Source organism: Heloderma suspectum, chromosome 4, assembly GCF_057233095.1.
Source record: "Heloderma suspectum isolate Gila_16-S chromosome 4, 16-S_ref, whole genome shotgun sequence".
Taxonomy (NCBI): Eukaryota; Metazoa; Chordata; class Lepidosauria; order Squamata; family Helodermatidae; genus Heloderma; species Heloderma suspectum.
In genome coordinates, this window is record NC_139461.1 from 40392038 (window position 1) to 40413742 (window position 21705).

Below are 21705 nucleotides of genomic sequence, written 5' to 3' on the forward strand. Positions count from 1 at the left end.
TGTGGATGATCTTGAACCATCTTAACACAACTTAGACTCATTGGATTTGATGTAATTAATTGTGCATAACAGGACACTGGATTACCATTTAAGCAACAAAAGGGAAAAGATTGACAGTGCAACACCTTTAGTATGGCCTCAGTAAGGAGTGTGTGTATGTTGGACCTTAGTTACTGTGTACAAATAAATTAAACTTAACCAAATTGAGCTTTAAACTGGAGTCATGTCAAGAGATTGGCTACACAAGGAGAAAACAGGAGCCTGAAATTAGGGTTTATGGAATAAGACCCATGAATAAAAATGTTGAAAATCAAAAGACTCAACAGCATATCAACAACCTAAGCTATCTGTGAGAAGATCAGCTTCAGAGAAAGAGCACCACTAGCCTCTAGACTAGACTCCTAGACCTCTATTCTCCCTTAGGGAGGTCTGGAGAGTTTCAGATATTTTGTGAAAACTGAAAGGGAGAAGAACAAGCCTAATATACACCTGAACTACAGAATTTCACTCAGCATACAGCTCTCTATTTGTTTATCTGCTTCTAGTTAAAGAACTTTTCCTGCCAGTGTAGTATAGCGAACAGAGTGTTGGACAGGAACAAAGAGACCCCTGTTCCAAGTCCACATTCAGCCACTAAACCCACTGCATGGGTTTGGTCAACTGCTGTCCTCCAGCTTATCTACCTTACTGGGTTATTGTAAAGACAAAACGTCATGTACCCACACCTTGGGTTCCTTGGAAGTAGGCTTAAATATACATGAAATAAAATAAAGTTTTTTGTATAATGATTAAAACTACAGCCTCTTCATTGTCATTGCCAAAGATGCAGATATGGAAACATTTCTGATATATCAAGTAGCAGGATCTGCAAGAATAAACCACTTTCCTTTCAAAAGGGGAGTACCACAGTACTGACTTTTATCTACTTACAAGGGCAGATGCAAGGTTGGGTGTAAGCTGTCTCTCCCTACTGAACTCACTGGGTCACCTTTCACTTCCTCCATCCATCTATGCATGTAGATGGATGCATAGAGGGAAGCAAGATGGAATTGATACAAATGGTATATTTTACCTTGCTCTGCAGCCTCTTGAACAAGTCATGCAAATCCAACCTATAAGGATGTACATGTGGCCATCAGGACAACTTGTAACTTCTAGTTAGTTTAAATAGATAGTTGCTTAGTCAGCCTTCCCTTAAAATCAGATGCATCTTGGCTTACATAATTTTTAGAGAGCCCCTCCCCAACTAGAGCTGGTTGTGCATGGAAAAGCAGAGGTGGGGTGTGAATGAGCAAGAAAGGAAAGTGACAGCTAGTTGAGATGAGAAGATATGCTGTTCTCTCTCTGTACTCAGAGGAAAGAGGAGAAAGAAAGGAGTGTATGAACAAAAGATGGGAGAGGCTCGCCCTGTTTGTCTTTGTGGACCCTTCTTGCTCAACACACAAGGCTGAACTTGTTCCAAGGCTGACCAGGGTTCAGCCCTTTCATCATTAGGAGCAAAAGCCTCTCAGCAAGTTGTTGATGTTGATTACCAATTCTGGAATCTTTGAGGTATCGTCTATTTTGGCAAACCTTTTGAATCCCCAGAGCCCATCCTATAAAAAGTATGTTGTATAATTTTCAAACCCTCAGAAGTGCACAAGGTTTTCCAGATTGTTCTGAAGGCAAGTCTTGTCTTGGGAGTGCCATCTATACATTCAAACAATTAACCTGGATTTTAAGACATAGGATACAGTTTGATAAATGTAACAATGACTGAAGCAGTCTTTGGAGCAAGAAGGACCAAACCTTTGTTGACAGAAAGAAAGAGATGATCTGATAGCCTTTTTAAAACATGCTTGTATTTTTCAGCAATGTCCTAACCTCCCCAGCAGAGCAATAATGAGCTAACTGACTGAGTCAGAGATCTCCATTTTACTAGACATTCTGGTATTCAGTTCTGGTTTGCTTAACTAAAGTGAGATCAGTATGATAGTAACAAGAAAGTTAAACCACCATGTGCAACTTGATGGGATAAAACATATACATTTCCTTATGTTTAAAAAGTGACCACTAATACATTATGTGACACTTCAGAGAACATTTAACACGAGTGTCTCTGGTAGAATAGTTTACATTTCCCTAAAAAATATCCAAAGGGTATAGTTAGGTTGGGGTAGTTTACTCAACTGACCTATTGTCTATAGTATTACTTTATTTTAAATAATATATACACATACACACACATACTTAAAAATATAGTCCTTTACAATAATATAGTGAATATGCAATTTTCCCACTGTATTTCTTTATTTTAAAGAACTATATTTATTTTTCAACCAGTAAGAGATTGTGGAATTGTAGAAGTGATGTTTACATATTTTCATTTTGCTTATATAACCTTACAGAATTAAAAAAAATATCCAATATGCTCTATATGTTAAATTACTTTTTATAAAATTTTATTGCCGTTCAAACTGCACAAATCTGATAAACAGATAGCTTTTATTGGACCAGCATTTTGTTGCTTAAATAATGCAAGCCTACAAGAATTCTAGAAGTACTTTCTACAGTAAACTACTACACTTTAGCATTTAAATGTACCTTATTACCACCAGTAGAGCACAATCCTGCCAACGTTAAAAATGTTTATGTTCTATTGATTTAAATGGGAAAGTTAAGAAGGTGCTTAAAATCAAGCAAATAAAAAGTGCTTTGGCTGGATTGTGTCCCTTGTGTTTCTGAAGGTATTTATTTATTGCATTTCTATACCACCCAATAGCTGAAGCTCTCTGGGCAGTTCACAACAATTAAAACCATAAAGTACAATGTAACATACAATATAAAAGTTTAAAAATTTAAAATTACAGTATGAAATAAAAGTAAAACCAAAATAAAACTTAGCAGCAATGAACTTATTTCCACTGTAAGAGATAACAGTAAGCCCATACAGGTTTACTCAGAAGTAACCCCTACTGAGTTCAATGAGACTTGCTTCCAAGTAGATGTACATAGGATTGCAGCCTTGGGCTATGAAGCAGTTACTAACAGAAAGGAATCAATGCCTTAAAAGTGGCTGGGTGACCAGCCAGATGGGCCATTAATAAATTTAATAAATAAATAAATTAAAAAGAAAAAGAAAGATCCATCATCTTGAGATCTGAACATACGACTTAGAATTTTAAAGCAAAGAGCCTGGTGATGTCTTTAAAGCCTAATCCACTTCTAAAACTTCCATCATTATTTAAAGGAAAAAAATTAGTCCACATATTGGGAGAAACAAATACTGACAGAGGCTTCTGTTAATCTTGAACTCTTGACCTAAAGGTGTAAGGCCAAATTGTTTTATGCTTTATATGTCAGCTCCCATCTACACTGTGTACAAAATTACTTGTCTCTGATATTCAGTTAGAAAATGCGAAGAATTCAACTAACGGTGGTGCTCTTGATTTTGTCTGGCAAAATAATGTGTTGATTGTGAACACTACACACCAAACAACACTTAGCAGTGGGAAGTTAATTTTTGGTATGTGACAGAGGGGAAGCCACATAAGGAACATGTTGTTAACAATTAACGTTAATAAGCAGTTCTGAGCCCACTTCTGTGTCTGATGTCCCCTAATTTAAAAGCAGGGTGAGTTTTTAATCAAGTGCACTCTGGGCTAGAGACCCACCCACCACATCAGAAGATGGTGGCAAGAACTCTCAACATGAGAGGAAACGAGAAAATTACAACAACAATTACAGAAGCATATCCTCCTGTGGGCCATTTGAACATTGCCACCCCCATGTATAAATCAGACCGAACTACTCACAGAATGTACCTGTCAGGAATATGCTGCGATGTAACATATGGATCTACTTAATCAGATATACAATTCTGTTGTTTCCAACTTGGAGTATTCCTTTAAGGCACCCTGTAGTCCAAGTCAATCATTCACACTCTGATGTGGTCGCAAACATTTAAATATTTATACACTGCATTTTATTTATATGTACATGAAGTCTGAGAGACTTCTTAACTGCACAAAGCAATGGACCTTTGTGAAGGCCATTTTGCAGTAGTTGCTGCCCCACCAGCCCATGCGTAACGGGCCTCATCCAAAACTCTGTTTGCTTGTTTTCTGTTAAGCACATTGCTCAAAATATGACAAAAAGCAGAAATTGGAGCTACAAAGACCCTTTTTTCACAGTGATATTTGAACCAGCTGTAAAGATTTAAATCACACTAGCTCTTGTTTTATGAACGTCCTTTTACAATAAGAAAACCATGGAATGCCTTGAAAAAAGAAACGCTGATATGAAACAGATGTTTTATCTTTTCTAGCTTTACTATTGTAGTTTTGCGATGGGTAATTAATGCAGAGAACTTCATTTAGGCATTTGGATTGGTAAAGAGAAGTATTTTCCTGTAGGACTGAATAGCTTGGAATAATTCAAGACATTCTGAATAATTGCAGAAGAAATCTGCACATTTTTTCATTTCTTTGCATCATTACTTTTTCATGTACAGATATAATGCAAGATGTAGCCAATGCCTTCAGTGAAATAAGGGAAGGGTAGGTAGGCATACCAGAAATCAAATGTAATAGAGATAGCTGTATTTTTCACCTAGCAAGAAGAGGGTTAATTTCAGTCAGTGACAGGATGTGGAGAGAAAGGGTTAACCCCTCATGGCACTTTGCTGTTCAAATTAGCAGCCCCCCACCCCCCAACTGCACTTAAAGAAAGAGAGAGATCTGTGATTGGGTCTTGTGTAACATTTAGTTTGGTCCTTAGTAACCTATCATGCACATCACAGAATTTTATTACATATAAGAAACCTTTGTAAACTGCCCAGAGAGCTTCAGCTATGCGGCAGTATAGAAATGTAATAAATGATAAATAATAATAATAAAAATGAAATGCTGCATATTACAATGATTCATCAGGTCAGATTCTGTTCTCAACTACACAGGCTTAAATCCATCCAAAGTGGCCAATGGAACTTTACTTTCCTTTGAAATCATGTTCTATGGGATAGTAATAGGACTTGCGTAACTCAGTGAAGCCATAAGCTATGCCGTGCAGGGCCACCCAAGACGGACAGGTCATGGCAGAGAGTTCTGACAAAATGTGGTCCACTGGAGAAGGAAATGGCAACCCACTCCAGTATTCTTGCCAAGAAAACCCCATGGAACGTATCACAAGGCTAAAAGAGATGACGCCGGAAGATGAGCCCCTCAGGTCGGAAGGTGTCCAATATGCTACTGGGGAAGAGCAGAGGGTATTTCCAAGTAGTGCCAGAAAGAGTGAAGCGGCTGGGCCAAACCCAAAAGGACACTCAGCTGTGGATGTGTCTGGTGGTGAAAAGAAAATCCGATGCTGTAAAGAACAATATTGTTTAGGAACCTGGAATGTCAGATCAATGAATCAAGGTAAGCTGGAGGTGGTCAAACATGAGATGGCAAGATTGAACATCGACATCTTGGGAATCAGCGAACTCAAATGGACAGGCATGGGTGAATTTAATTCAGGTGACCATCATATCTACTACTCTGGGCAAGAATCCCTTAGAAGAAATGGAGTAGCACTCATAGTCAACAAAAGGGTGGGAAAAACAGTACTGGGGTACAATCTTAAAAATGATAGAATGATCTCAGTACAAATCCAAGGCAAACCATTCAACATCACAGTAATTCAAGTCTATGCCCCAACCACTGAGGCCGAAGAAGCTGAGGTTGATCGGTTCTATGAAGACCTACAACACCTTCTAGAACTAACACCAAAAAAAGATGTCCTCTTCATCATAGGGGATTGGAATGCTAAAGTAGGAAGTCAAGAAATCACCGGGATAACAGGCAGGCATGGCCTTGGTGTACAAAATGAAGCAGGACAAAAGCTAATAGAGTTTTGCCAAGAGAACATGCTGATCATAGCAAACACTCTTTTCCAACAGCACAAGAGGCGACTCTACACATGGACGTCACCAGATGGTCAATATCGAAATCAGATTGATTATGTCCTTTGCAGCCAAAGATGGAGAAGCTCCATACAGTCAGTCAAAACAAGACCTGGAGCTGACTGTGGCTCAGATCATGAGCTGCTTCTTGCAAAATTTCGGCTGAAATTGAAGAACGTCGGGAAAACCACTAAACCATTCAGGTATGACCTAAATCATATCCCTGATGAATATACAGTGGAGGTGAGGAATAGATTTCAGGGATTAGACCTGATAGACAGAGTGCCTGAGGAACTATGGACGGAGGTCCGTAACATTGTTCAGGAGGCAGCAACTCAATCCATCCCAAAGAAAAAGAAATGCAAGAAAGCCAAGTGGCTGTCTGATGAGGCTTTACAAGTAGATCATGAAAGAAGGGAAGCGAAAAGCAAGGGAGAAAGGGGAAGATATACCCAACTGAATGCAGACTTCCAGAGAATAGCAAGGAGAGACAAGAAGGCCTTCTTAAATGAACAATGCAAGGAAATCGAGGAAAACAACAGAATGGGAAAGACTAGAGATCTCTTCAAGAAAATTGGAGATCTCAAGGGAACGTTTTGTGTAAAGACGGGCATGATAAAGGACAAAGAAGGCAGGGACCTAACAGAAGCAGATGAGATTAAGAAGAGGTGGAAAGAATACACAGAAGAACTATACAGGAAAGATCTGAATGTCCCTGATAGCCATGATAGTGCGGTCACTGAACTTGAGCCGGACATCCTCGAGAGTGAAGTCAAGTGGGCCTTAGGAAGCATTAGTAACAACAAAGCTAGCGGAGATGACAGTATTCCAGCCGAGCTATTTAAAATCCTAAAAGATGATGCTGTTAAAGTGCTGCATTCAATATGCCAACAAATCTGGAACACTCAACAGTGGCCACAAGACTGGAAAAGGTCAGTTTACATTCCAATTCCAAAGAAGGGCAACGCCAAAGAGTGTTCAAACTACTGCACAATTGCGCTCATTTCACATGCCAGCAAGGTGATGCTCAAAATCCTACAAGCTAGGCTTCAGCAGTATGCGAACCGAGAACTACCGGAAGTACAAGCTGGGTTTCGAAGAGGCAGAGGAACTAGAGATCAAATCGCCAACATTCGCTGCATCATGGAGAAAGCAAGAGAATTCCAGAAAAACGTCTATTTCTGCTTCATTGACTACGCTAAAGCCTTTGATTGTGTGGATCACAACAAACTGTGGCAAATTCTTAAAGTGATGGGAGTACCAGACCACCTTACCTGTCTCCTGAGAAACCTGTACGAGGGTCAAGAAGCAACAGTAAGAACCAGAGATGGAACAACCGATTGGTTCAAAATTGGGAAAGGAGTACGACAAGGCTGCATATTGTCACCCTGCTTATTTAACTTATATGCAGAGTACATCTTGAGAAATGCCGGGTTGGATGAATCAGAGGTCAGAATTAAGATTGCTGGGAGAATTATCAACAACCTCCGATATGCAGACGATACCACCCTAATGGCAGAAAGCGAAGAGGATCTAAAGAGCCTCTTGTTGAGGGTGAAAGAGGAGAGTGCAAAAGCTGGTTTGAAACTCAACATTAAAAAAACTAAGATCATGGCATCTGGCCCCATCACTTCCTGGCATATAGAAGGGGAAGAAATGGAAGCAGTGACAGATTTTACTTTCTTGGGCTCCAAGATCACCGCAGACGGTGACTGTAGCCATGAAATTAAAAGACGCTTGCTCCTTGGGAGGAAAGCTATGGCCGACCTAGACAGCATAGTAAGAAGCAGAGACATCACCTTGCCGACAAAGGTCCGTCTAATCAAAGCTATGGTTTTCCCAGTAGTAATGTATGGCTGTGAGAGCTGGACTATAAGGAAGGCTGAGCGCCGAAGAATTGATGCTTTCGAACTGTGGTGCTGGAGAAGACTCTTACGAGTCCCCTGGACTGCAAGGAGGTCAAATCAGTCCATCCTAAAGGAAATCAACCCTGAATGCTCATTGGAAGGACAGATAATGAAGCTGAAGCTCCAATATTTTGGCCACCTAATGCGAAGAGAAAACTCCCTGGAAAAGACCCTGATGCTGGGAAAGACTGAAGGCAAAAGGAGAAGGGGACGGCAGAGGATGAGATGGCTAGATAGCATCACGGATGCAATGAATATGAACTTGAGCACGCTCCGGGAGAGAGCACAGGACAGGAAGGCCTGGCGTGCTATGGTCCATGGGGTCATGAAGAGTCGGATATGACTGAACAACAACAACAATAGGACCTCTAGTCCTATTGTGCTTTCCTGCCATAATTTATTATTGGGAAAGTTTGACAATAAAGTAACTGACTAGATATCCCAAAGCTTTTGCTGAACTTTGTTCAGACTTTTAGGCCTGTCCAAGAGAGCTGCTGTCTGCTACTGAAGGCACGAGAAACCTGCTATTGCATCCCCAGCCCGTCTTGCTACCAATGACTCTGAGTCAGTTCAGATGTAATGTTTCCGAGCCTCCAAACCACTGGGTGGAATCCAGAGAAGTGTGCGTGGATCTCTGTTTACGCAACAGGACATCTGCCCCTTGCCAATGTTGCCCCTGCACCCTCTGAAAATCTGTTCTTGAGGGTCAAATCACCCTCTGGAAAGGCCTGGGATGGGCTGCAGTCAAAGGGAGAATTAGCAGAAAATTTAGGGGGCACTGTGTGAGAATGGAAGTACCTTTCCACTCTTTAGATCCAACCAATGGTTTGGAGGATCAGGAAAGTGTTTATTTTATTTATTTATTTAAAACATATGTATCCCATCCTATATAATTAAGATCTCAAGGTGGCGTACAGGTAAAATCAATTTAAACAGTATAAAACAATAAATAATTTAAATAGCTAAAAAAATATTAAATCATTAAGCTAGCTAATACCAATTTAAAATGTAAAACAATAAAACAGTTAAAATAGTGTGCAAACTCAGGGAATCTAATTAGCCCTCAAAGGCTTTGGTTAAAAGCCATGTTTTAACTTGGTGCCGAAATGAAACCAGTGTCTGTGCCAATCGGGCCTCCAAGCTGGGACGCCACAGCAGAAAAAGTGTTGTGCGCTTACACGATCTCTCTCCCATCCCTCTTTTCCTCATGTTCTCAGATTCAGTTAGTTACTTCCTAAGTGCAAACTAAGTGCTGTTACATCTGAATTGGTAAATTATGGTTTGAACTTGCCCTTCAAACTGGAATTACAAACCACGATCAAGTATGGTTTGCACTTCTGGTTTGGAGGGCTTGCTGGTTTGGATGTAATGGAAAAGTTTCTGCTAAAGAGGAAGTAACAACTGAATTTGAGTGTACAATAGGAGGAGGGAGCACACAAGCCTGAAGCTTGCTCATGTTGAGATTATGGTTTGGCAATACATGTGAAATGGCTCTCTGTATTCCATTTGCATGCCTGTTCATGCCATTTACTATCAGTCATGTTAGTGGTGCTGCAGAGAGGGCTTGTGGCCAGTTTGCCTACCCCTACCCCTGGTTTATCACCCTATCAAGCTATTGATACAAATCTTGACTGACTTTTTATTTCATGTTTCACTGTTTCCCTTACCTGTTGCCAAGCTTGAATGGTTTTATGCAGAGAGTGAACAGTGTGCTGTCCAAAGCTGATGAATATGGGATCCACCATCACATTTCCATCTAGTAATTTTTCCGCTAAATTGCCAGAAACAGCAACCTGCCCAAGTACGCCGAACGGCTTCACAACAGTCTGCATAGTTGCATTTCTATATTCTAAAAGTTTGCAGTCAATCTTAGTGGAGAACTGGATCTCCTTGAAGACTGATCCATCACACCACTGCCTCAAATAGATATGTGGTTCTTTGAAAGAAATGATCGAATATTCTAGTTCAGATGGCACGTTTTTATCGGAGATAAATGGATGAAGGAACTTTGGTGGCACTGTGGAAGAAAAGAGGGGGGAGAATCAGCAGTACAATACTGAAAATACAAACCAGGAATTGATTGTGTTCAGGAGATTAATATATACAGAATGATCAAACCACACATTTTCTAGATCTGATCAATATATTTTTACAATAGAAAATGTAATATATTTGTTGAGCTTACCTAAGTAGTCACTATTGTATGGAAATCCTCTCTCATTTGAAACAACATAACCACTTGGGAAATTAAAATCAAACCTGAAATTTAGGGTGCAATCCGATGCATATTTAGACAGAAAAAAGTCCTACAACTCTCAACATACCCAGCCAGCTGACTGGGGGATGTTGGAATTTGTAGGACATTTTTCTTCTAAATATGCATAGGATCATGCCTTTTAACACTGAGAAATATTGAAGATTAACATTTTCTTTGCTAAAGATTCAGTGCAGTCAGGAATAGTACACTTTTGTCTGTTTCAAGGAAGACATGCTTGTCTAAGTTCTGTAATCATACCACAGAAATCACTGTTTATTTTTTCATTCTAAGTCACAATGCAAATGTTAAGCATGTACATTTGTAAGGGCATATTGGACTAGGCTGGGGCTAGACTGAGCTCTATTTATTTTTCAAAAGCTTATGGGTTCTGTTTTGTGTGTGTGTGTATTTAAACATAGGTTCCAAGACATGTAGAACGGCACATGATACCTAAACGGCCCTTACCTAAACAGCTCTGTGTCTGGTCAGTGCTTGGATGAGAGATTGCCTGGGAACCCTATGTACAGCCCTTTGAGTTCTGTGATGCAAAAAAGGTGGGGTATGAATGTAATAGCTAACATATTTTATGTGTTGTGCACAAATTAGTATAGCAAGGCCCTACACTAAATTGGACCACTAGTTAGTACAAAAAGACTACTACTGCACTGATAATAATGATGATGATGACAACGATGACAATGATAACACTAGTAGAAATAAATAATTACCACCAAGGAACAAATAGAGCTAATTAAGAATTAGCCAAGTAAGCAGTAGAAACCTCTACTCCAGACCAGAACAAACAAAAGGGGTTAGAAAGTAAATGCTGGAGATTAAATTAGGATTGAGGGAATACTGCAGATAAACTCATCAGCACTATCTGTTTAGATATAATGTTGATGTGCAAACTGAAGAAAATTAAATTAGAATGAAGATAGTGGTCAACAGCTGGGGAATGCATAAGAGAAATGGAAAAGTAAAACTTTAAAATATATGCAATTCTCAAATGAATAAAAACAAAATATCAGGAGCCAGAACTGTCCCAGACATAAAAGGAACCATATTGAATGTTTTAAATGCAGACATTATTTTAAAGAAATGGGTACGCAAATTACAGAACAGATTATTTCCATTTTGCAGAAAATCATTATCCTAGAAATAAGCAGTATTTTGCAACTTATAGACAGTCTGCAAGAGCCACAGGTTTGGATACTTAATTATCCCACGGTGAATAAACCAGCAAAGAAAACAATGATAATTAATAGCAGCCTAAACAAAGTTCTTTCTGAAAAAGGAAATTACATATGCTAACAGGAGCTGTGTTCGGTTCAAGTTGGCTTTTGCTTTATTCATTGTCTGACATTTGAAATGTCAGAAATATGGAAGTAGTTGCATCGGCTCATATGGGGAAGAGCTAAAGGAGTCATAAGTCACTGTTTTCAAGACCATGTATATTAATCTTAGAAGAAGTTGTTATTCACCATATTTTATTGTTAGTAAATAAAGACTAAACTACTTCAGAAAGAAGCCCTGCTTTTAAAAAGTGCTTAGATATTTGCTCATTTTTCCTGGAAAGCATTATTTGAAATCAGACAATCTAACAAAATTTCTTGGAGTAAAACTGACATTAATACAACAGCATATAGTACTGAACAAAAACAGATGGACTTTCCCCACTTCTTTTTAGACTAACAACTGAGGTTCCAGTGCTTGGAATTTTCTTTAGTATCTCTTTGCTGAAGTGGATGTAAAAACTTGCAGCAGCAGCGCAAGCATGCAGTCAAATGTAAAAGGCTGAATTGGTTCTATCAGATGGCTCAGAGTAAAGTGAAGGGGGCACTTGTGACCATTAGTCAGGGCTTAGAAAATGCAGCACCTTCTGGAGTTACTGGATCTAAACACACTCTCTTTCCTATGCATTCCTGCTACCGATAAGTAGGTGTAAGTTATCTGAGCATATGGTTCCAGGAATGAGGGAACTGCAAATATAAAGCAGGTGGGGTGATGATGAGTAAATGTAAAAACAACCCTTACAGTCTCCTTCTTGAGTGTATATGATACATACCTGTGCCCAGCTGCTCCAGATGGTGGCAAAGGTGAAGTTCCAAATGAGGAAACTGGATTGAAACCCCAAGGGCAGGCACAAACCAAGGGGTAAAGCAGGAGTCCACCCTGGTGCAGGCTGCTAAAGCAGTAGGAGTCACAAGCTGATCACACGCGCTCTGTGAGCCTGATTCACTTTCAGAGCTGTGAGGGGAAAAATATTCCGAAAGCATTGCTCCGACATATCCTGGTGCTTATCACGGGATGTGAACGTTTGCGACGCTGCATCTTGAGCATAAGCGTTGAGGAGACCATGATTATTTTGGCTAACTGCAACCACTGGTGCACACATTGCTTCTACGTGGAGCTTGTGAGGTGGCTATTTCAACTAATTTCCCTTTTTTAATTTGAAGAGGGTGAATTAAATTGTTTTCTAAAACATTAGCATGGTTGAACCAGGAAAGAACTCTCAGAATTCAGCAGTTTTTAAAAATGTGATCACAGTGTATCATTCAAGCACAAATAAACAGTACACTTTTCTGAGACAATACTCCTCTCCTTCAGATTTGCACTTACATTGTCTTCTATTGCATAGTCATTTATTTAGGAAAAAAAAGGATTTACACAAAAGTGGGAAGATCTAGATTTTAAGCTAGAAATCTGTAATTTTTCCATTAGCATACTATTGCATTACACTGTCTCTCAATTACAGTTTGTGGTGCCATGAAATGGTTCCAAAAATTATTCAGCAATCATTTTTAAACATCCACAGATTTCTAAAGCTGCCATCCTATACCTCCTGAATGGGACTTACTTCTGAGTAGATATATATAGGATTGTGCTGTAAATGTTACATAGTCTAACACCGTGATGTATATACATTTTTTTCTAATGGATGACAATTCTTCCTGATCTTTTTGTTTGGGGATGTAAGTTTAAGAAAAGCCAAGGTTATTCTCTTCATCTACAATAATAAATATTTATGTCCTAGCTGCCAAGGATGAGAACAATTGGAATACCACCACTATACCCGTTTTGTATTTCTGCAAAGCTGGCAAAGGAGAGGAGGAGGTAGGATCATTACCTTGACCACTTTATAATACTTTGCAAATACACAGAAGGATACCAGCAGCTGGTCTCAGAATGTCTAGGTCTGGTAAGAATCCGTCCATGCAGCTAAACTGATATACTGATAACTTAGAACTGGAAGGTAAAAATTCAGCATATCAAATCTATATGCACATTCACCTTCACAATCACTCTCCCTAATCATAAACAAGGCATTAATCCCTGATCCTGCCAGCTGTGCAGCCATATCCTGAAATCCCTCCAGAGCCACACTGGTCCTAGTATCCCGAAGGAGATATCTTCCCGCTTCCATGTCATGCTACCCTAGGTAAAGGCTACTCTCATGCCCGCCACAAAGACTTATCAACCTGTCTTCATGTTGGTCATATCACACTGGCTTCTCTACAGTACCTATCAGCATTGCTGTTTAGGGAATAAAATTATATTGCGCCCACCCCAGAATCCCCATATTATGTTTATCCAGTGCAATCTCTTAATGCCTCAAAGTACCCTCTGAGTAAAATTATTCTTCTGTCAATGGAAAAGATGTCTTTCCATGAGGAGAGAGAGAGAGCAAGAGCGAGAGGGAGAATAGTATCCCACATAAAAAGAAGTTAATATTTTCAAGGTTATCACTGGTGAAAAAAATTCAGAGAATACATACTCTGATGAGACATTAGACATGGTTATAAATCCCAAATGAACACATAACAAAAATTCTGATTGCAGTTTTAAATACTTTGATGAAAAAAATCTACTGAATTCTGTAAGTTTTATGCCCAATTCCTAAAGAGTTAACATTTCTGTGGTACTAAGCTGACCATGAACATAATTTTCTGAAGGCCCCACATTCAGAGAAATTAACCTTGTCTAAAATATTTAACTTCTCAGTGATGAAAATGCATTCCTTCACAATTAAGATCAAGAAATCATTTCAACCTGATATGATCAATGGAAACCAGATGTTTATTTTTTGTTGATTTGTTATCCCTTTTCTTATTTCCAGACTCTCTTGTATTATATATGCGCACGCGCGCACACACACACACACACACACCCTAGCCAAGAAATGTGTGAAGTTCATTTTCCTAATTCATCAACTGCTGTGTTATTTTTATGTGCGATCCGTGTGTATATGTGTGTGTGTGTGTGTATGTGTGTAAGTATATGTGTGCAATATCACTACCTGACATACATTCAAACAACTAATCAAGATACGTATTCAGCACCTTTCAATGGCTTGCTGTGCCCATGGGAGAGAAGTATTCATAAAGGCACAGAAATAATTTGGTGCTTCTGTGTTGAGTCTCTGAACCACTGTGATGCAGTAGTTAAAGTGTTGGACTAGGACCAGGAAGAATCCAACACTTTCAAATCCCTACTTAGCCATGAAGCTCACTGGATGATCCTGTGCCACCCACTTTCTCTCAGCCTCACCTACCTCAAAGTGTTGTTGTGAGGATAAAACAGAGGGGCAGGGGAAAGAATGCTGAGCTCATTAGCTGAGATAAAAATAAGTGATTAGCAAGATAAAAACGTAATTAGCAAACAAACAAACATCAGAAACACTATGCTGGACAGGCATTTATCAGGAATGCTTTGAGTATAATATATTCTACCTTCATGCAGGTGATTGGGCTAGATAATGGCCATGTTCATTGTTTATCATGACAGAAATTAGCCTTGGACAGCCTCAGACTCTCACACATTCAGCATGGCCATGGGAATGAGTTCAGAAGCTTTCCTTCCAGTTTTTATTAATCACAGCCTGTTGTATCATCCAAGCCTGACAAACTGTGTTTAATCTTAAATAGGGATGTCAGAGGAATCCATCTGGGGGGTGAAGTTCACCAAGCTTTCAGCAGCTTGGCCCCCCGGACTCCGGCTTGCTAACCTAAGAGCTGGCCCAACTCGATCTGTATGAGTTGGACCGGCTCGCAGATCACCATTTACAGGTTCAATTTGCGCAAAATGAAGCAATTTATAGCTGTAATTTGCACAAATTATAGCCGCAGTTTGTGCAAATTACCCCCCAAATTTGTGCGAATAATGCAAATTGCAGCTGCAATTTGTGTAAATGGCAATTTTAGGGGGGAAACCATGACATTTTTCAGATTCCAGGAAAAAGCCCATGGCTTGGCTTGCAAATGCAAGCTGAGCCAGGGGCTCCAGGGAAATCCATTGAGACCAAAAGGGCTGGATTTCCCAACGACAGCCATCCCTAATCTTAACTACAGTTTGTTTGAAACATGCCAATTTCAAGCCATGGGTTAGAGGCTAGCTTGTTTTCAACAAAGATATTTAAGATTAACCACAGTTGTGGTGAGGGGAAGTGTGCGAACCCAGGACTCACCTAGGCTTGTTCCCATCACAATAAATCACTGGAATATCTTTGCCCAGTGAAATATTTGAATGTTTTAAGCATTCTTTCTGCGAACCTATATACCTGTGTGTTTGTATATCCATCTATTCTTGGGCCAGCAACCTTTCTTGCCACAAATAATATATTTTGGGGAGAGTCAATGGCCCTCACCTCTGTGACCTAATACCAGGATTATTATCCCATAAAACAACTGCAATTTTGATTACCTTTGGTCATCCCCTGAATTCTGGTTGCTGTTCAGGACAATCCTCCAAAGATCTGAGGCTACAAGCTCTTTCTGATCGGTCATTAGGTTGATACAAGGCAGAGACAGCTCACAAACTTTGCTTTCCGATAGGCTGAATTCTCTGAAAGCAACAAATGACTTCTGGAGCTCATCCCAATATTCCAAGCTGCAGGGAATCTGTAACATTCACAAAAAATTCTTAGTTGCCTGGCTTTTCTAGACAAATACAACAAAAACATATGTGTGTAGTGCAACTTATAACTGCTATACTACTGGGGATTTTTTTAAAAATGGCAAATAGTAGAGATTTTAACTTGCTGCTGCAGTCACATCCTTAACATATTTCTTTTAGAAGTTTAATAATAATCTAGTTGACATTAATAGTTTTTTCAATCCACTTCAGTCGGTGTCAGGATATATCTCCAGTTACAAAATTTGTACAAGCACCCCAAATGATTATGCAAAACTAACATACACACATTAAGTAATATTAAGTAATCAAAAATTCCACTGAATGTGAATTACACAATTGCATAAATAATGTATTTTCTTAGGATTTTGATGGGAGGCACAATCCTATTGAGATAATCGGCAGCCTCCAAACTTGGAGGTTACCAAGTATCCAGTGCAGGGTGGCTTGGGCACGGAGGCTAGCCTCACCTCCGTGCTCCGGCCACCCTGCATTTTTGGCTAGACGGGTGATTTTGCTAGTCTAGCTATGGCTTTGGGGAGGAGGAGTGAAGGAGGCCAGGACACACATAGGAAGCTGCATAATGCAGCTTCCATGGTCTCCTCTCCTCCCTGCTCCTGGGACCGCCCCCTTTGCCTCGTCTCTGGACTCTGTTTCGGAGCACGGAGATGTAGCTGGCATGGAAAGAACTGCGCCAGCTACGAGGGAGCGGGGAGCATGATTTCTGGGTTCCGAGGTTGGAGCCCTGGTTCTGAACTCAGTTCCCAGAAACCGAATTATCCTATGTCCCCCAGTTGTTGTCTAGGGGACATAGGATTGCACCCTAAGTGACTGAAAATTTTGATACTATTTTCACATGTAGAAATAAAAATTGGAGACAGAAACTAGTATTTCCCAGTGTACATCTGTTACAGATAAGGAATTATTACAATGAGCAGCTATTTATCCTCTTCAGCCCCTTTCAGGCAGGTCAGGATATTCTGCCCCTTTAGGTCACAAGCGAAACCAACCATCAAAACCTTGTTCTTATGTAGATTAACATTAGTTTAAGTGTCATCCCATCCACCGCCATATCTAAACATCGGTTTGGAATTGTCACCGCTGGCCCTGATTCAGCTGACAATGAAAAATAGGGTGGTGTATCGTCAGCATACTGATGACATTAAACGCCAGAACTTACTCACTCTCCCACCAATTTCATATTGGTATTAAACAAGGCAGTTGACAAAACATAGCTCTGATGAGCCCCACGTATAAGATCCCATGAGAAGAGCAAATATCACCCATCATACCCTTCTCCAAATGTCATAATACGTAGTACTCAAACCACTAGAGTTCAGTGTCCTGAATTTCCACTAGTCTATCCATAAGAAACTGATGGTCAAATATATTAAGTCTGACAGGCTAAGACAAACTTTAGAGCCTCAATACAACCACTCAGAACAGAGCACTGTTGCTACTGCAGTTCTGAACACAAAAAGTCCCCATACAGTGAGTGTCCTGAGCTGGTGTAGCACCAGTTAGATAGTTACCAATAGCGTAGATCGCCTGTTTGGTAGGATGGGGGATGGAGGCTCAATTCTGTTTTCCCTCCTCCTGTCCTGTTCCCTTTCTATCCATGTCCCAACTGGATTGGGGTGTAGGGGATTTCCTTTTTTATGCAGTGGCATTACCTGGAACACCACCTTAAACTTCTCGAAGACATTTTGTTACACACAGGGATTGGCCGAATAATTACTGGGAAGGTTGAATTAACTGTTTAAAGAGGCAAGATTTCTTTTACATAGCTATTAAAAAGCAAAGCAGCAAAAGAAAGCAGGTTTCTTTGCACATAATCCTTTATTTTAATGTGTGTAATACATAAAAGCCCTTTATGTCAGCAAATACGCAGGATATATTGAAAATTTAATGCATGTTATAAAATAATAACTGCACTTTCATCCTTTAGTGACCCCCTTAAAGAATGATAGGTTTTAGGAGTCACCAAAATACCAAAATATCAAACTCTGTAATGTGAAATATTAAAAAGAGATTTATAGGCGGACACACAAAGGTCTTCCAAGGGAGAATGTCCCATTGAAATGCATGGGGTTTACAGTGGCTGAGGGCTTTGGGAACTGGATTTGGGAATTTAAACTGATTTAATTGTATATTTCTAGGCATATCATGTTATTTGTTCTTGTGGGTGGATGGGGTTATTACTAATGGCTTAGCTTTGTAAATTTAAAGGAAGATGAACACTTTGTGCAGTTGCAGCTGCCAAAAATAATAGTTTGAAACTTGGATATCAAGTATATTCCACAAAATGACTCATGGGCAGGGGGAAGTGAGGTTATTAGTTGTGCTAGAAAGTGTCCCATAAGTATAATAAAATTGTATTCCTTTTGTCTTGAAGAATATGATTAATGCTCTACCTCTACCTTCAAATAATGCTTACCTCTTGAGATACTGCTCCTACTACTGCTGCAATGAAAGCAAGGAAACTGTACTGGCATAATACTGTTAAAACACATACATAAGGAGCCATACGCCAAAGCAACTCTCTAGGTTTTGCACACCTTGGGTCCTCCATGTGCTGGAGGCTAAACCCTAGCAGAAGCAGACAAGGGCAAGGAAACAGGGATGATGGTTTGGGCTCCCCTGTCCAAGGTGGTCCAAGCAGCTGTTACTGAAGTGTACAAAGAGCATCAGGCCTGGGAGAGCTGAGAGCCATCTAAGCTGGGTGTACTGACTGTGCGCTGGACATTGCAATGCCTGATAGGTCACCTTTCTTGCTTGCTGTACCATTTCAGGCCATGGGACATCTTGAGAATGGAGGTTAACCCAGCTGAAGGTACTCCTGTACCCGAGTTCTCAGGGATACAATTAACAAAAAAGGATTCAGATCCAATAGGCATGGTTGGGCACAGCAAGGGTGGAGTTCCAAGATGGTCAACACCAGGAAGTGTCCAATGGCAAGGTCAGACAAAGCCAAGGTCAGATACTAGATAGATAAAGCAAGGAGTGGAGAGCACAACAGAGAGCTCCAAGTAGGCTTAGGTTGGAAGCCAGACAAACTCAGCTTGTATGTTGCTCCAACAACTGGTGGACTCAGAGCCTTACATAGGATTTGCGCTTCCTAGAGGCTGCTGGCTCCTCCCACAGACTACATTAGGCCTTCCCCCTTAAAGGGTCCAGGCTTGCTTTGGAAGCCTCTGGCTGCGACAGCATGGAGGTAACTGGGGCACGGTGGTGGCTTCAGAACTGGAGTCCTTGGAATCTGAGGATGGCAATGTGACTTCTTCCATAAGCAGAGCACTGGTCCCAGGAACTCTTCAGGGGCTGAGGTCCCTGAGGGGAGAGGGATGTCAATGGGTACTTCTGCAGCCACATCCTCTTCTGGATCTAGAGATCTATGTCAGAGGCTTCTCCTCTTGAAGGTGGGGAAAAGGTACCCTGAGTTATGACACGCACCTGCTACCTTCCAACCTGATCTACTAGCTACATTAGAAGGGTAGCTAATGAGGCTTTCTGGCTCTGGCACAACTCTTAGCCTAATGAACTTTAGGAAGGTTCTAGGCCTCACCCAACCATTTGGGTCTACAACTTCAGGTGAAAAAAAAAAGCAGATTTGACCTCTTCTGACCACACTACAGTATACAGGTTACCATTTTACCATATGTCTGTACCTAATGTGTGGTAAAATTCTCCTTGCCATTTGTCAGGATGATACAGATGACATCTAGGGCAGCTTGGCTATCTATGTGGGTTCTATAGGTCAAAGCTTTGCCACCACAAATTAATTTCTTCCTATACAACATTCATGCTGAATGTTTTGCTGGTTGTGCATATTCCTAAATGAAGGAATATGTACATTGACCAGATTGCTTGATGAAGTGCATAGGTGCTTCCATGCACATGCACTAATGCTGAGAATTTAAGAGAAAGGTAAAAGGAAGTAAGCCAACCATGAACAACCGAGCTTTGGTAACCATGAGCAACAGAGGAAGGGGCTGACCATTAATATCCTGTATCAAAAGTAACACCATATTTTAACTCATACACTCTTCATGAGATGGAGTGGCCTGAAGGAGTCAGTCATGTGACCCCTCCTGAAAAAAAACCTCCTTGGATGCTGATGATTTTTCCAATTATTGACAGGATGTAAACATATCCTTTTTGAGCAAGGTGCTCAAGCCAATTATCTGGATACATTTCAATCCAGTTTCCGTCCTGAATTTGGCACTAAGACAACTTTGGTTATCTTGATCACCTCTGCCAGGAGAACAGGAAGAATGAGGCCTATTTAATTCTCCTGGTCCTCTCAGTGACTTCTCATATCATCAACCATGGTATCCTTTTGGCTTTGCTGACCAAAATAGGAATTGGTGGCCTAGTTCTTCAGTGATCCCATACCTACCCTGGTTGGTTATTTCCAGATGGTGGTGCTGGGGGAATATTGCTCTGCGCCACCAACTGGATGAGGACCAATAAACTGAAGCTGAATCACAATATCATGGAGGTAGTTTGTCTGATGTGAAAGGGGATGTTCAGCCTGTTTTGTATGGGGTTGCACCGCCTTCTAGAGGACAAAGTTCACAGGTTGAGGGTACTATCAGATCCAGCCTTATGTTTGGATGACCAAGTGGCTTCCATGGCATGAATCAGTGTGTCAGTTGCAGCCCCTCCTGCACAGAGATAGGCTGGCCACAGTTAACCATGCTCTGGTAACATCCTGTTGAAATTTTAGAGTAATACATTTTACATGAGGCTGCCTTTGCTCAAACTACAGCAGTTGGTTAAAAAATACAACACCTAGGTTGCTAACTGGGACCAGGCATATGGCACATACCTCACCCATCATAAAAAAAACCCCCTGTACTGATTCCGGATCCATTTCCAAGCATAATTCACAATTGTGCTGGTTTTAAAACCCTAAATGCATTAGGACCAGCATAGCTTAAGGACTGCCTTCTCCACACTAACATGCCTGGCTGTTATGATCTTCTTCTGAGGATCTTCTATTTGTCTCTCCTCCTTTGGAGATGAAACAGGAAGCATCCCCAAATAGGGCCTTCTCAGTGGTGGCACTCCCCCTTTGGAATGCCCTCCTTAGGGAGGCTCACCCAGAACTGAGTTTTCAGTGAAATGGGAAGACCTTTCAGTTTGCCCACACCTTTTAGATCTTTTGTTTTAGGCTTGTGTTTTAACATGCATGACACTGGCTTTTTTTCAAGTTAATTATATGTTCCTCTGCTGATTTAATGTATCTTACAGGTTTAAATTTGTCTTTAAAATGTTTTGTAAGTTGCCCTGAGAGCCTTTTAAGGACTGACAAGTGGCATAGCAATGCTCAAAACAAGCAAACAATATTATCCATGTAGGAAAACTGCCATGCATGACGCATTCCTCTGCCTAATTTCTGAAATTATAATAGAAGAGGTAAACCAAGAGAAGAGGTAAACCAAGGTCAATCAACACTGGTATGATAAAAAACACACCACATTCTTTGTGTTCTATCACAGGTGCCTGTAGGAGAAAGCAAACCAACAAAATACATTCATCCAGAGGTACTAAACACAAGAGTGGTGAGACTGAGAAGATGAATGGTTGTTATCTAAGGTTCCTCATAAAAACATAACACCTCTGAGTAACTACTTGGTGGCACAGCAGTCTGTGTGTCACCACCTGCTGAAATATAAATGCTTCTTGTTCTGAATAACAAAACAGGC

General features: G+C 40.4%; 1 protein-coding gene across 13 annotated transcripts in view; it reads right to left on the minus strand.

The window, feature by feature from the left end:
* VPS13B (vacuolar protein sorting 13 homolog B) overlaps positions 1 to 21705 on the minus strand; it is a 623510-nt gene that overhangs the window by 83764 nt on the left and 518041 nt on the right. For all 13 annotated transcript variants that reach the window (XM_084849024.1, XM_084849023.1, XM_084849026.1 and 10 more), the window contains 3 exons: positions 15785 to 15981; positions 12150 to 12331; positions 9495 to 9844 (listed from right to left, as the gene is read on the minus strand). In XM_084849024.1, the coding sequence (XP_084705150.1) occupies positions 9495 to 9844; positions 12150 to 12331; positions 15785 to 15981 (729 nt within the window). The remainder of the gene's footprint in view (positions 1 to 9494; positions 9845 to 12149; positions 12332 to 15784; positions 15982 to 21705) is intronic.